Raw genomic sequence first — 15,783 nt, 5'->3', positions numbered from 1 at the left:
CACTACATCCAAAATCTTGTATTGCAACCTATATCATTGGCTGCAGCAGACCATTTGTTTTCCAGGAAACTAGGATAGGCCTGAAATAATTGTTGGCAATTTTAATTGACAAATGATTTTGTGCACATTTTTAGTCAAAAAAAATCTGCATTAAAAAAAACTCCATTCATGACACTGAATAACCCAAAGTACTTAATATGCAACAGCGTACGTTTGAAATGTCACTGTTATAATGTAGGAAACTTGACAGCCAATTTGTGCAAAGCAAGCTTCCACAAAGAGCAATATGGTAGTGACCAGTTTGTTTTTGAATGTTGAGTGAGGAATAAATATTGCGCAAACACAAGGAAAGACTCCACATCTCATCTGTAAGGCAACATGTCTATCAGTGCAGCACACCCTAATGCCGCAATGGACAATCAACTTTGAACTTTGTACCAGTGCCCAGCAGTGAGACTTGAACAAAACTTAGACTCAAGCAAGGGCATAACCAGCTGAGCTACAGTCACATTTGGAATAATGCCTATCCACTTTATTGACGGTGCTGATCCAGTTAAATTGATCATATGTTCATATTCACTACCAGCAGCCATTTCTAGTTGTTTGTATTGCAGACATAATGAACTTTGATAATTTATGAGGATAAAATGCCCTGCCCTATAATTTCTTCAGATTTATATCTGATATATTCATCAGGTGGCATCAAACCAATGTGGTGACGTAAAGGTTGTAGCATTTTTGTCTTAAGTGAATTAGCAACATAGCTACAATAAATCCAAAGTTAAAAATCACACAACACCAGGTTATAGTCCAACAGGTTTCATTGGAAGCACACTAGCTTTCGGAGCGACGCTCCTTCATCAGGTGATTGTGACACCTGCTTCCAATTAAACCTGTTGGACTATAACCTGGTGTTGTGTGATTTTTAACTTTGTACACCCCAGTCCAACACTGGCATCTCCGAACAATAAATCCAAGTATACAGTAAAATAGAAGCAAAATATAGTTGATGCTGGAAATTTGAAATAAAACAGAAAGTGCTGGAGAAATTCCAAAGGATCTTAATGGACTCAAAACATTAGTTCTGTTTCTATGTCTACAGATACTGCCAGACCTGCTGAATATTTGCAGCATTTGCTGTTCTTATACTATATTCTAAGTATTTTTGTTCTTCTAAAGCTATTCACTAATCTTCTCAATAGGATGTATCACTAAATGCAAGATTGGCCACCTATGTGATACTGAAATATGACTGTTCAACAATTGTGATATTTCAAGAAAGGCTCCTCAAAATTTGGAGAAAATTAACTTTTCTGGTCTCTTAATTGCAAGTACTTAATCCTTTAAAAGTCATTCTTAAGGCTCTGCAGTTTCTGTTTCTGTTAATGCAATGTTTCTCAAACAGCCTCAAACTTTGAATATGGCTTGGAAATCAACAAATCTACAATTATATTTCCATGTTCAAGAGAACTCTGCTAGGTCTGTTTGGGCACGTGTGCATAGTTTCCTTTTCAGGCAAATCACTCTTACGGTTTTCGATACTGCTAGGAGTGCTTTCTTTCTTGCAGCATTAGAAACTGGAGAAATACATAAATAACCTTTAAAATGTTTCTTGCTTGACTCTTCCACAGCACCATTAGAAACTAATCGTTTGGTGGTGCACAATCTGTGATTTCTTTTTGCCAAGTCTAGCTAATTCTCTCCCTGCCTTTAGATGCCTCTTAAAACTTAATGTGGAGGTTCCGGTGTTGGACTGGGGTGGATAAAATTAAAAATCGCACAACACCAGGTTATAGTCCTACAGGGTTATTTGGGAGTACTAGCTTTCAGAGCGCTGCTCCTTCATCAGGTAGCTGATGAATGCAGTGCTGCAAAAACTAGTACTCCCAAATAAACCTGTTGGACTATAACCTGGTGTTGTGCATTTTTTTAACTTTAAAATCTTAACTAATTGTTTTGCCTTTCTGCCATATCTTTATTTCTTCCTCTTAATTTGCTGTGAAAAATCCCAGGAAACCTCTTGATAAAACACTATTATGATGAACTTTGTCAGTCTCGCCTGATGAGTAACTGTACTACTGATGTAGGAAAATTGAGTACTCTGACTTGCCTGTTCCCACAGATGCGTGTTGCATGTTGGTTGACATACAAAGCTTTGGCAACCAATGACTCCAAAGATTAATGTGTTCTTTTGAATGACAAAAATGTCTCAAGCTGTTGATTGAATATATGGACATCCACACTTGCAAATTATCAGCCAGCAGTAGGCCATTCACCCCTCTAGAATGCTCTAGTATTTAATGGCTGATCTAATTGTCGGCTGAAATTCACATTGCTACCCACCTCCAATAACTTTAGATTTCTGACTAACGAAAAAGTCAATCTCCTGCTGCTTAACAAAATTAAATGACTCTCCCTTTCTTGTTTTCTGGAGAAATGTGTTCCAAAGATTTTCAACCATCTGGGAGAGCAATTTGTCCACATCTCCATCTTAAATGAACAACACCCTTTATCCCCCACGACTTGTAGTCTCTTCCACAAGGGTAACATATTATGAGCATCCATTGTGTCAATTAGCGTGCACTATGTCAAATCCCCTGAGGATCTTGTACATTTTTGGAAGATCCCGTCTCATTCTTTTAAGCTCTAAGGGTGACATGTTAGCTCAATGGTTAGCATTGCTGCCTCAAAGCGCCAGGGGCCTGGGTTCAATTCCCGCCTTGGACAACTGTCTGTGTGGAGTTTGCACATTCTCCCCATGTCTTTGTGGGTTTCTTCTGGGTGGTCTGGTTTCCTCCCACAGTCCAAAGATGTGTAGGTCAAGTGACCATGCTAAATTGCCCGTAGTGTTAGGTGCAGTAGTCAGGGGGTGGCGAATAGGTCTGTGTGGGTTACTTTTGAGAGTGTTGGAGTAGACCTGTTGGGCCAAAGGGCCTGTTTTCATACTGTAGGTAATCTAATCAGATACAGGTCCAGGTTGTCCAATCTTTTCTCACATGATAACACTATCCCACCCTTCCCCACACTAACCCCAAACAAGTCATCAGTCAAATGAAACTTCTCTGAACTAGAAGTAAAACATGTACAACTTTGCTTAAATAAGGAAACCAAAACTGTACACAGTATTCCTAACACAAGCTAACATATAAAAAAATTAGTCTGAAGTTTATTAAAATAAGTTTAAATATTTGCAGAAAAGTAATCACTGCTACGTTTTCTAATGGAAAGAATTCAATGCATCTTTCAGCAGATGTCATGTGTCCTTTCATTTTACTTCACATTTTTATGTTGCTTTGCCAAGTTAGTTTCTAAACACCTGAAGGTGGTTAAGCACAGATGAAAGCTCCTTTGGGGCACTGATTTACAATTGCATCATGTAACATTCTGAAATTCTATTTACTTCAAGTAAGTAAAATAGAAATATTAACTCTGGTGGTGCACCAAATGAGGGAGAAATCCTTATTTTGTTGGTTCTTCTGTAAAACCTGATGTTAAACACAATCAATAGCATTGGCTTTAATAAGGTATAATAATATGCATACAATCTTAAAATGCAACTATACACATTACAGATTGATTGGAGACCAAGATATACGATTACAGTTAATAATTATTTTTAATTTGAATGAAACTGGTGCCGTAACAGTGGACAGAACTGCATTAAATATCCCATTTAAAGTGATATCAGTCACACTGAATCTACTCATTGACATGGTTTTAAATTAATTGTGCATTTTGTTTATATTCTCTAAAGTTTCAACCAATAAGCAATCTACATTATAAATAGATTGTAGGGTATTGTTCTATTGGATGCAAATTATATTCTACTATCACATTACTAAATATTTTCATTTGTTCAGTAGCTGGTTGACCCATTCATTAAAATGTCTATTGGATCATTTTACTTCCTAGTATCCTCCTTTTAGTGCATAGTCTGAAGCACTGAATTCTGTTCCACAAATGTAGGAAGTCATAATATTGAGACAATTAAATATATTTAAAGTTTGTTTTGATTCTGGCTTCATGTTTAAAATAATATGCATTATTATATATTGTTAAAATATATGCATTCATTTCAGCATACAGAAATGCAGCAGAATCTGTGCAATATGGAGTGAAAAACAGCACAGCTTTCCTTGAATGTACACCAAAGTCACCCCAAGCTTCAGTTAAATGGTTGACGCAAAAAGCCAATGACAGAAGAAAGGAGGTTTGTAATCTTATAATTACATTGCAATTCTTTTAGAAATGTGTAGAATTAATTTCTAGTGTTTGACTATATAGAGTTTTACTGCAAAGGAAGACACCATTAAACTCATTAATACTCGTTTGTAAAATAAAATTACCACAATCAAATTAATCGAACAACAGTTTCAATAAAAGGCCTTGAAGTTAGCAATCCTTACTCCACATCATTTAACTGATGCCCCGGGCACTGGGAAGATCAGGACACAAATCTTTCACAGATCCACCCATCTCACATTGGCTATTGCATAGCACTGTTCTCATCCACCAACTTGGGTGATTCACTCTGTCAGAGTTGGAAAGAGCACCTATAGTACGTGAGCAGGACCAAATGGTGGAGGCACCATCCCAGGACAGAAAGTGGAGTCTCTGATCCAGACACACCTCAACTGCAGGAGCCTTGGATTCCTATTTTACAGTGTCTGGCTTTTGACTTGAGCTTGTTAACTAGCATAAATGCTTCAAGCATGTCTTTAAAACATGAAAGAAAGTTTGCATAGTATACTGGAGAAACTCTCTAAATTCACTCTCTGCTCACATCATGGTAGCAATGTATAAACAAGCATGCATTGTGGAAAAAGTGACAATGTTATGTACATCTGGAATGACGTTGCTGCAAATGAAGAGAAAGAGCATAGGTGTAGTTTAAATCTCAAAATTTTACTTGGACCTTTTTAAACCCTGGGGCTCCAATTTACAAATCATTCTCACTTGCAAATTAGTAGGGATAGGAAATCCTGGTGGCAGGCTGACATTCTTTACTGGTGACCAATAATTTGTTCCCATGTGAGTTTCTATTTTTTCAGAAGGAAAGCCAAACAATAAAAATATTGTGAGAGGAGGCATGGATAAGGCAGGATCTTAAGAAGGTGCACTAACCTCAGTTAGTCCCACATGGTTCCATAAAGGATTAATAAAACAATAGACAGAAGTTGGCAGCCAAACCGTGTCCCAAACAGCTGACAGTCCTCACTGAAGCATTACAAGACCTGAAACAGTGATACATGACCACATAAACCACAGGAGACCTGGACTAAAGAGAAGCAAACTTCCACCACATTGACTGCTATCACAGAGAAACACCATAAACGGATACAGGATTCAGCACAGGAAGATACCATACATGAGCCAGACACTGTAAAATAGGAATCCAAGGCTCCTGCAGTTGAGGTATGTCTGGATCAGAGACTCCACTTTCTGTCCCGGGATGGTGCCACCACCATTTGGTCCTGCTCACATACTATAGGTGCTCTTTCCAACTCTGAAAGAGTGAATCATACAAATCATGTCATACAAAGAAACAGTAAAGGCACATTCACTTCAGATGAAATGATAATCAAATAGATTTTGTTTCAATGTAGTGTTTTGAATAGTTTTTTTGGAAAGAGGTATATGAAGGAGGGAGATAAATGATTGAGGTATACCTATTGTAGTTGAAGCTCAATGTTTCAGAATAGAGAGCATGGTATTTATGTGACCACCATATTGCATTTAATAGGGTGAGGGCTTTGATCCAGGGCCTAGTTCTGTTTTATCATGAAAACCATTTTCAATCAATAATCAATTTAACTTTCAATTCAATTCGCCTTCAACCATTTGTACTTCCACTTCCACTTCTGTCAGAGGCATGCATTAATGGCATACATCCTTCTCATAATGAAGCTGTAGTAAATAAACAGAACACTTAGATGATACTAAAAACTTTTCTGGTGATTAAGAGAAGACGACCTGTTCTTTTTAAATAGTAGAATCCTTGCTTACATCCTGTTTTCAGAAGTGGCATTGTCTGACCCTTGTGTGTCATATTGGGTAACTTGCCACAAATCTGTACCTATTACATTTCTTTCTGGACATAGACTGCCTCATTATCTAAGGGATTTAAAATGGAATAGATCATTATGTATTCCACAGTTAACAGCTACACTTCTGACCTTATGCAAGGGAAAGAATATAAAAGAATTACATATTTTAGGTTTGGAAATAACAGTACATTGAGATCATTTAAAGAGAGGTGTATTACTGTGTAAAATATCTGGGGTAGAACTGGTGTGGGTGCAGTCTCTTGTTTATTAATGGTATTTAGTAAATCTTTTATGAAAAAGACAGAAATTAAGGTTGACATGAAATATGAGGAAGTAATAAATTTAGAAACTTCAGAGGATTTGCAGTTTACCAAATTTAGACATGATTGTATCCTCTTAACAAAACTTGACATTTCTCTTCACTCTGAGACAAATATTAATGCTATTGGATAATAAAATCCAAAACAAAAAGCAATTTGTTTTAAAGTTATCTAAACAATTTGTTCACCCTACTTGTCAAAGATTTAGAATCTTACTTCAGAGGAACTATAACAACAGTTTGCTTTATTGATTCATGTGGTGGACGCTCCATGTTATGGGTATAAATTGAATACAACAATGGGTTCATATTTTCTGTCATGGAGAAGAATTCAAGATGATATCTTTGAGCCAGATAGATGCTGAGAAGTGGTTTCACCTCGGTAGAGAGTTGGGGAAAGTGGAGTTGATGTAGAAGATCAGCCAAGATTCACTGAATGGTGGTGCATGTCTGAAGAAGCCATGTGACATATTTTAATTCTTATAACCTCTTGCTGAGGTCACTTTTTTCAACTACTGCAAAGCTGTCGCTGCCATGGTATATGTGCAATAATACTATTTGATGAAGGGATACCACTTGGTTATAGCCAGCCATATGAAATATGAGTGAAAAGATTGGTCTATTCAGCCAACCCCAGGTAGCTATACAAAGATATTATATCTCCCTTTCCTTCTCCACAAACTACCATTCTTCTAATTCTGAAGAAAACCTATTCAAGGAGAGTATTTAACTGTCCAGCTAGTCTAAATTTGCAAAGTTAAAGATTTGGAAGAGTTGTAGTTTGTTTTGTTAAAGGTAGATGTCTTGTAGATCATCCGACATCTGATGTTCTGTTCAAAACCTTCAATCACTTGTGTTTATTTTGTGGACAATGTTATCTCTGTTAGAATTATAGAATCCCTACAGTGTGAAAAGAGGCTGTTCAGCTCATCAGTTATGCACTGACCCTCTGAAGAGCATTCCACCTAGAGCAAGCCCCGTACCCTATCCCCATAACCCCACATTAGGCACAGTTAAGCCACCTAGCTAACACATCCCTGGACATTATCAGCAATTTAGCATAGCCAATCTACCTAACCAGCACATAATTGGACAGTGGAGGGAAACTGGAGCAACCAGAGGAAACCCACACATACACAGGGAGAATGAGTAAACTCCACACAGACAGTCACCCAAGACTGGAATTGATCCCAATCCCTTGCGCTGTGAGGCAGCATTGCTCACTACTTAGCCATGGTGCCATCCTGATATTAGAGCAGGCACTTTTATTTTTGTTGCAGTATCTTGAATCTTCAAACAGTGCTTGTCCCTTCTTAATGATGTCTTTCCTGGAGCTGAATGCACCATCTTCTTCAGCTTATGTCAGTGAGCCTTTGTCCTAAATGCACCTGTAGGTCTGTGTTGAAGTAGGTAATTTTATAAACTTCCCATTCATTCAGTGACTGGATGATTAGTAAAATAAACTTGTTGACTCCCTCAATTGTGTTACCTGATGATTCCCCCTTGTTTGATGTGACTCCTTTTTGGTTGTTGGAGAGTCTTTGTTGGGGGAGATAAGAATGTAGCAAATGTAATTAAGTAAATAAATAAATGACAGTAATAGTTTTCAGGAAAAAAACTGCAGTGAGGGGAAAGGTTTATGGTCTGAAAGGGTTAATCCCTGTGAGCGCAAGAAGCACAACCATGGTATCATGAGCACTTTGTGGAAGGGTATGGCAAATTTTGTGGGAGATAGAATTAAGGCTAGAGCCTCCATAACAATCTTGTAGCAATGCAGAGACTATTCTTGTAACCTGTAAAATAGTTTCAGAGAAGCGATAAATTGCATCTTATTTACTTTATATAACTCTTCTTGTAAGAACTTAGATGATACAGATGGCAACACACACAGCAGAATCTGGGTCTGAACTCATTGCTCTTGAGACAAGCATAAATAAGCAACAAACCCATCTGCTTTTTCTCCTTTTGAAAAATCCTCTCTCTTGCTTAAATTGAGAGCTTCCAAAATAATGCCTAAAATAATTAGCGTGCTAGAGAAATGTTCTCTGTTGCTATCGTTAAACTAGCAGCTGTCGGCAAGACTTTTGTAGGAAAAGAATTGTGGAAAAATACATCTCAAATCCTAGTAGCAACTAATTCACCAAGGATAATGCGGGAGCAGATTTACACAGATGCCGGAATGTTTGAAGCAGTAGCTAACAACAAAGCTTGTCTTTTAGAGCTCAATTCCCACAGGCCAGAACGGAAAATCCTAGCAGCACCCACTTAGTATGGGCAAGCAACAGATATTTATTGAGCAAGTGGAAAATACCACAGTCTTCTGTGAGGTCAGATTTGTAGGAGATTGTAGGATATCTTATGGAATACCTTGTGAAATCTCAAAATGTATAAAATTATTCACCTTAGCAAATGACATTTCTCATGATTGACCTGGCTGGCTGTGTGGAATGAAATAGCTCCAAGAATTACTGAGTTGGTCACATTATAATTTATTTTTCATGAACATTTTATAAATCCTTAATTTTTAATAAGTACTCCAATGTACAGGCTCTCAATATCTCAAGGAGAAGGCGATAACTGTGTCTGCTTCATGTTAAGGTAATGAATGAAGTTGCACTAACAGGTGATGTTGGTATGTTCGATAATAAATTATTTTATAGAAGATTGAGTTTAATGTGGGAAAATGTCAACTCATCTGCTTTGGCAGAAAGAAATAGAAAAATAGCATTTTATTTAAATAGAGAGAGATGGCAGAACATTGTGATATAGAAGGTTCCGGGTGTCTTGGAATCTGACCCACAACAAGTTACGATGCAGGTACAGCAAATGACTAGGAAAGCAAATGGAAGGTTGTTGTTTATTGCAAGGGGATTAAAATACAAAGCTCAGGATGTTTTGCCATATTTGTACGAGGCATTAGTAAGACTGCATCTAGAGCATTGTGTTCAGTTTAGAAAAGATTGAGAAAAGATTTAATTGCATTAGAAGCAGAAAAGAACGTTCACTCAACTGATTCCTAGGCTGAAAGGATTATCTTATGTAGAAAGGTGAAACAGGTTGGACCAATATCAATTGAGTTTAGAATAATGAGAGGTAATCTTATAGAAATACATAAGATCCTGAAGGAATTTAACAGGGTAAATGCTGAAAGGATCTTTCCCCTTGTGAGAGAGACTAAAACCAAAGCATTACAGTTTAAAAATAAATTGTCCCCCACTTAAGATAAAGATTGTTTTATTTTCTCCAAGGAAGTCTCTCTGAGATTGTCGAATTTTCTTTCATGAAGATTGGTGGAGGCAGGATCATTGAATCTTTTTAAGGCAGAGGAAGATAGATTCTTGACTAATAAGGGAGTCAGAGTTATTGGAGGTGGAAAGGGAAGTGGTGTCGAGGTGGAAAGGGAGGTAATGTCAAGGCTACAACCAGATCAGTCATGCTTTTGCTAAATCACAGAGCAGGTTCAAGGGGCTGAATGGCAAACTCCTCTTAATTTGTGTTTTTGTATTAACAAGGAAAAAAAAGTCAATAGTTTCTTCAGATTTCAGATGCAACTCTTCACACCCACCTTAGACTTCACTGTTAGTGCCTGCATGAAGATTCTTTTAAATCCCAGGGAAGTGTTCACAGATGCTTTATGTTGTTGCTGTATCTGTTGATGCAATTAATATTGTTCTTCTATTGAAAGTTCCAAGAAAATGGAAGAAAAAAGATTCACCTAAGCATTTTAGCTGTGCTTTTTTCCCTTTAGTTAAATGAAGGATGTCATTTCAGGTCTATTATAATGACACAGAGTTTTACAGCACGGAAACATATTCTTTGGTCCAACCAGTTCGTAACGAACATAATCCCACACTAAGCTAGTCCCACCTGCCTGATCCTGGCACATATCCTTACAAATCTTTTCTATTCATGTACTTATCCAAATGTAGTTTAAATGTTGTAAATGTACCCACATCCACCACTTCCTTATTCCACACGTGAACCACCCTCTGTGTAAAACAATTTGCCCTCATATATTTTCTAAGTCTCTCTTCACTCACCTTAAAAATGTGCCCCCTAGTCTTGAAATCACCCATCCTAGGGAAAAGATAACTGCCATTAACACTATCTATACCCCTCATTATTTTATAAACTTCTATAATGTCACCTCTCAACCTCCTATACTCCAGTGAAAGAGTCTCAGCATATCCAGCCTTTCTTTATATTTCAAACCTTTCATCCCCAGCAATATCTGATAAATCTCTTTTTTCCAGAATCCCTAGAGTGCAGACTCAGGCCATTCAGCCCAGCACTTCCATACCGACCTTCTGAAGAGTAACCCACCCCGACCCATTCCTCTACCCTATTACTCTACGTTTACCCCTGACTAATGCACCTGACTTACACATCCCTGAATACTATGGGAAATTTAGTACGACTAATTCACCTAATCTGCACATCTTTGGATTGTGGGAAGAAACTGGAGCACCCAGAGGAAACCCATGCAGACATAGGGAGAATGTGCAAACTCCACACAGTTGCCCGAGGCTGGTATCGAACCGGGTCCACTGTGAGGCAGCAGTGCTAACCACTGAGCCACCATGCCATCTTTTGAACCCTCTCCAGCTTAATAATATCCTTCCTAAGAGTCATGTACAGCCTCAACATGACTTCCCAACATGACTTCCCAACTCATGTGCCCCAAGGACTGAGCAAGGAAAGCAAGTAAGCCAAGTGCCATTTTAACCACCCTGTTGATATGTGATGCAAACTTCAAAAAATTGTGTACCTGAACCCCGAGATCTCTCTGTTCTGCAACACCACCCAAGGCGCTACCATTAATTGTATAAGCCCTACCCTTGTTTGTTGAACCAAAACACAATACTTATCATTTATCCAGATTGAACTCCATCTGCCATTTTTCAGCCCATTGACATATTTGATCAAGACCCTTTTGTAATCTTAGAAAACCTTCTTCACTGTCTAACTATGTAAAATGCTGATCTCCTCCCTCTCAAAATGGTCCACTTGTTCCAGAAAAAAATCTAACAAAGTGTGGGAGATGCTGAACAGCAAATCCCTTCCCTCACATCCAGACTGATAGCAGTTTGCAATGGCAATATATCGTCCCAATACCTTCCCATATCTACATTCCCAACTATTTTCTCAAGACATTCCTTAGAACTCACTTTTTAAATCTGATTTGCCAATTTTCTTAATGTTTAAATTGTTTGACATTGATTTTTTGCTTCTGTGGAGCAAATTAGCGGGGTTATTTCAAAACAAAGACATTTTATAAATGGAGGTTATTGGTGCTGTGAATGATTTGTTCATGAGAATGTATTCAGGTGCCTTTACATTGTTTTAAGGTTCGCATGTAAAAATTGAATTGTGACAGAATTCAGGTAGCGTAGCCCTATTAATCTGGCTTTTGATTGAGAAAACATGCTGATCATCTTGATTAGCATAATATATTAAGCAACTTAATTAAAGGTATTTCTGAATTAGGCAAATGTTTGGACGATCTAAAACAAAACCATCTGCTAACAGTCGTGGCAACTTGTGTAATGTATACAGTCTCTATAAATCCATGCTCAGCTTATGAACAAAATCATAGCAGTTAGCTTTAAGTGCTATTTATCTGCTTTCCACCTGAATAATGGGAAACCAGAAAAAAACAAGTGAAGAAAGAATCTTGGCCATCCTTGGATATTAAATGCCTACGAGATGTAAATTACAGATGGACATATAGCTGGGCAGGTGAGAGCTGCTAGTTGATCACCTGTTGGATATTATGGGGAATAACTGAGTGTACACAGTGCTCCTTCCTGATCTGTCATGTCTTTAATCAAAGCCCACAGTCTTTCAGCCCCTCTCCACAGACCCAGAATTCATTCATGAACATCTCTCACCCACTTTGCTCTCTTCTCCACCTCACTGTCCATTGATTATTGACGCAGTTCCAGAACTCAAACATCTAGCTGCCCCCAGCTCCCCGAATTGGAGGAGTGTAGCTTTCAGTCAGTATTTATGATTGTAAAAAGGACAGCAATACGACTTGTACTACTCACAACTGCACACGCACCAAAAACCATTCAACCTGAGAAAGTCAGGGGAGGAAGGAATTCTGTTTTGCAAAGTGCCATAGGTGGCAATTGGAAACAGCTCCTGTCTCGTCCTAAAATGTACTGTTTCCATGATGCTTTAGGCAGGAAATACCACTCTATGGACTATTGGAATCCTTTTGATTATTCTTGAAAAATGAAGGAGGAAACGTTTTATAATGAACTGAGAGCATTATTTCAGAAGAGAGAAATAAATGTGTGTTCTGCTGTGAAAATTAGAATATTTGTTCATTTACTCTTTTGCATAGGGAATAAAGAAATTTAAACACTCCGGCACAAAAAAGTACAAATATTATCCTTTTATTTGTTAGAATGCAATTACTTTTTATTATGGCTTTTTTCTCATTTTCCTCATTTCCCTTGTTTCCTGCTATCATATTTGAGAAAGTGGGTTAATAACCAGTTCCCAAGTTCCATGAATAAACTGTGGACTGGTCCACAGGAGAGGCATGAAAGTAGGTCAAGGTATTTCCCATCACTACTAGAATTTCGCACTTCTCCACCAGTCTGAATCCAGGTCCCGTAAGCTATATCATTGGGGCTGGCATGACAATGCATTCCAGGATGGGCACGTGTTTTTCCAGAGAACTTCTGTTATTTTAAATTTGTTTGTGAAATGTTGGCATCACTGACTGGGCCAATGCTTTAAATGAAAAAGCACCACCTTAATCCATGTAAAACAGGTGTCTGTTTCCTCACAGGTAAAGCAAGATGAAAGAATTCTAGTGACCGAGCATGGCCTACTGATTCGTTCTGTACAAAATGTTGACCGAGGGCTTTATCACTGCATTGCTACAGAGAACAACTTCAAAAGCACAGTGGTGAAAATCAAGCTGAAAGTTGTGGATCCAGACCAAGTTACCCCAATAATCAACAAAGGGACATCCTGGACCTGGGGAGCTGCTCATAGCCTGAGTGGTGTGCAACTTCTTCACAAGGACTTGGTAGGACTATTCAGTTACTCCGAAATGCAAGCGATCAATAAGTACTGCAAGGAGAGTTGGCATCAGCAAAGACAGACTGAGAAGGGGCAATCAATCAGAATAGATCACCCAAAACTAAAGGCACTTATTGATAGACGAAAAAGTCGAAATAGAAGAAACCAGTTGCCTGGCACTTAAGAACTGTCTTATGTAATAATTATTTGATGGTATGAAACTATTTAATATGAACTGTACAAAATCCATCTGTAGTCACCTTGTTCATCTTTTTATCTTCACTCCAGAATTTAGCTGTACTTGGGAATGTCTGATCAATCTGTGATTAGCACAGCATTTTAAACTGTAATTTTTCTGTGCTACCTAATATCTTCATCTTATGTAAAGTTCAGACATTCATTTAGATTTAATTCCTGTCTATTTGTAATAACTTGTAAGGAGGCCATTTTCTATTGGTCTGTTTTTAATAGTAAATAGTACTCGTTCAAACTTGTACTTACATTCTGTAAACTAAATCTGCTGTAAGCCTTTCATTTTTACCCCACTTATATTTAGCTCTGTGCCAAGGCCAATGAGTTCCACAGGTCCACCCATATGACTGAGCAGGGTGGGGCCAAAGTATCTGGTTCACTCATGAGAAAACGTTAAATTAAGTGTGGTGTGGTACTACTTCAGTTCTAATGACCTGTGACTTCCCTTTTCTGGTAAGGGCCTGGAAGGTCAAAGGTAATATTGGACCTACACTTTAGTGTTATATGTGTTTCTATAAAATGAGGGTAATGCCATTTTAAGTGCAAAACCTTGAAACAGCATTATCTTAAGCTCTTCAGAATCCAATTCTATAAATACCCATTAAATGTATTGCAATATATTGGAAAGTTGAGCTATTGAACTGTAGAAGGAGACATATGTCATGGAAATATGTTATCTGGAAAACTTCAAATTGCTCTACAACAGAAATAAAGACAGAAAATATTGGAAATACATAACAGATCTGTCAACATTTACAAGAAAATTTAAGAGTAGCATTTTGGGCAGATATCCTTCATCCAACTCCATTGAAAGATGTTTTGAAAATGTTACACCTTTATCTGTCAGATATCAATTCTTCTCTTATGTCTTTGCAGTTTCTGTTTTTATTTCAGACTTTTACAATTTGTGTTTTGCTTCTTAAATTGTTACTGATACATGTTAAGAATATAAAAATCACCACTGCTCCTTGTAATGAAAATAATCTACAATAAAAATTGGAAAATTTTGGGTCATTCTAAAAGGAAATTATCACTGGGTGAATAATAGATTCTGAGACAAACTCCACTGAATGACCCATCTATACATTGAATTTCAAGATTCATTGACTATTGTAGCTGAACACAACCCTGCAAGTCATCAGCAACCAAGAATGCCACAAACACTGTCTCCATCATTCCTATTAGGATTAAAACTACAGAGCTGATAGATGAATGTTTCCTGAGATTTTATTGTAAATGAAATGTTTAAGATATTATTTGGTATGTTTAAGTGTTTTTTGGTATGCTGTTACATGTAGATTAAGTACAAAAGTTCTCAAATTTAAACATTTCTCTTCCACTTGCCAATGCAAATAGTTAGTTAATTTGAGTAGGAAGGAGATCAAATATTAGTGTACAGTTTTTACTAACGTTAAATTGCTGGCAGGATGTTAGCAAATTAAAGAAATGGAGAACATGTTCCTAACAAAATGGCAGTTAAGGTATAGATGAAGTATAGATTAAATACTTCTGCTGGACTAATTTATGTCAAGAAAACATGACACAATGTACTTTCATGGTGATGACAATAAACTTTCAAAGACACTTAACTTTTTCAAGTGCGTGTGTTCTCTACTACAAGTGACATTCCATGTGATATGCTTTAACCTATTATTTGTTCTCATCTCCAGTTCTGGCAGTTTGGATTCAGTAACAAATTCAACCCAAATGATACCTGATGATGAGTCTGATCTTATCTCGTCCCAGTGTAGTGCACTTTTATGGGAGTCAGTAGACAGGAGAAAGGAAGGAATTTTTCTCTCTGTTTCCTTAATTCAGTGAGGCCATTGGTGTTGTCTGTTCCGACTGAGTAGTACAGAGGGATGGACTGGCTCTCTTTCTTTATTCACCCACCCCTAGTAAGTTGTAACAAGATTGATATGAAAAGGATCCTTTCTATTGTGTATGCCTTCATCCCAAAACAAAGGAATTTATGTTTTAAAAGAAGCCAACTTAACCAGGCTTTCTTTAGTTGATGAAAGAATGAGTTTATTAGTTATTAAGCACAACGAAGAATGATGGTGGAAGGCACTACAGTCCCAACGGGCCGCTCTCTTGTTAGAGAGATAAGGCTGGTGCTGAGTT

At 37.6% G+C, this 15,783-nt stretch overlaps 1 protein-coding gene across 2 annotated transcripts in view; it reads left to right on the top strand.

Annotated features, from left to right (window-relative positions):
• sema3c (sema domain, immunoglobulin domain (Ig), short basic domain, secreted, (semaphorin) 3C) overlaps positions 1–15,248 on the top strand; it is a 171,881-nt gene extending 156,633 nt beyond the window's left edge. For both annotated transcript variants that reach the window (XM_043713776.2, XM_043713775.2), the window contains exons 17-18: positions 4,080–4,210; positions 13,172–15,248. In XM_043713776.2, coding sequence (XP_043569711.1) covers positions 4,080–4,210; positions 13,172–13,591 — 551 coding nt within the window. In that variant the 3' untranslated portion in view covers positions 13,592–15,248. The remainder of the gene's footprint in view (positions 1–4,079; positions 4,211–13,171) is intronic.
• The last annotated feature ends 535 nt before the right edge of the window (positions 15,249–15,783 follow it).

Source organism: Chiloscyllium plagiosum, unplaced genomic scaffold (assembly GCF_037043375.1).
Source record: "Chiloscyllium plagiosum isolate Xiang-an unplaced genomic scaffold, Cpla_swu_hap1 HiC_scaffold_23, whole genome shotgun sequence".
In the NCBI taxonomy this organism is placed as follows: Eukaryota; Metazoa; Chordata; class Chondrichthyes; order Orectolobiformes; family Hemiscylliidae; genus Chiloscyllium; species Chiloscyllium plagiosum.
The sequence above is the reverse complement of the archived record's forward strand: the minus strand, read 5'-3'. Positions and strand labels throughout refer to the sequence as shown.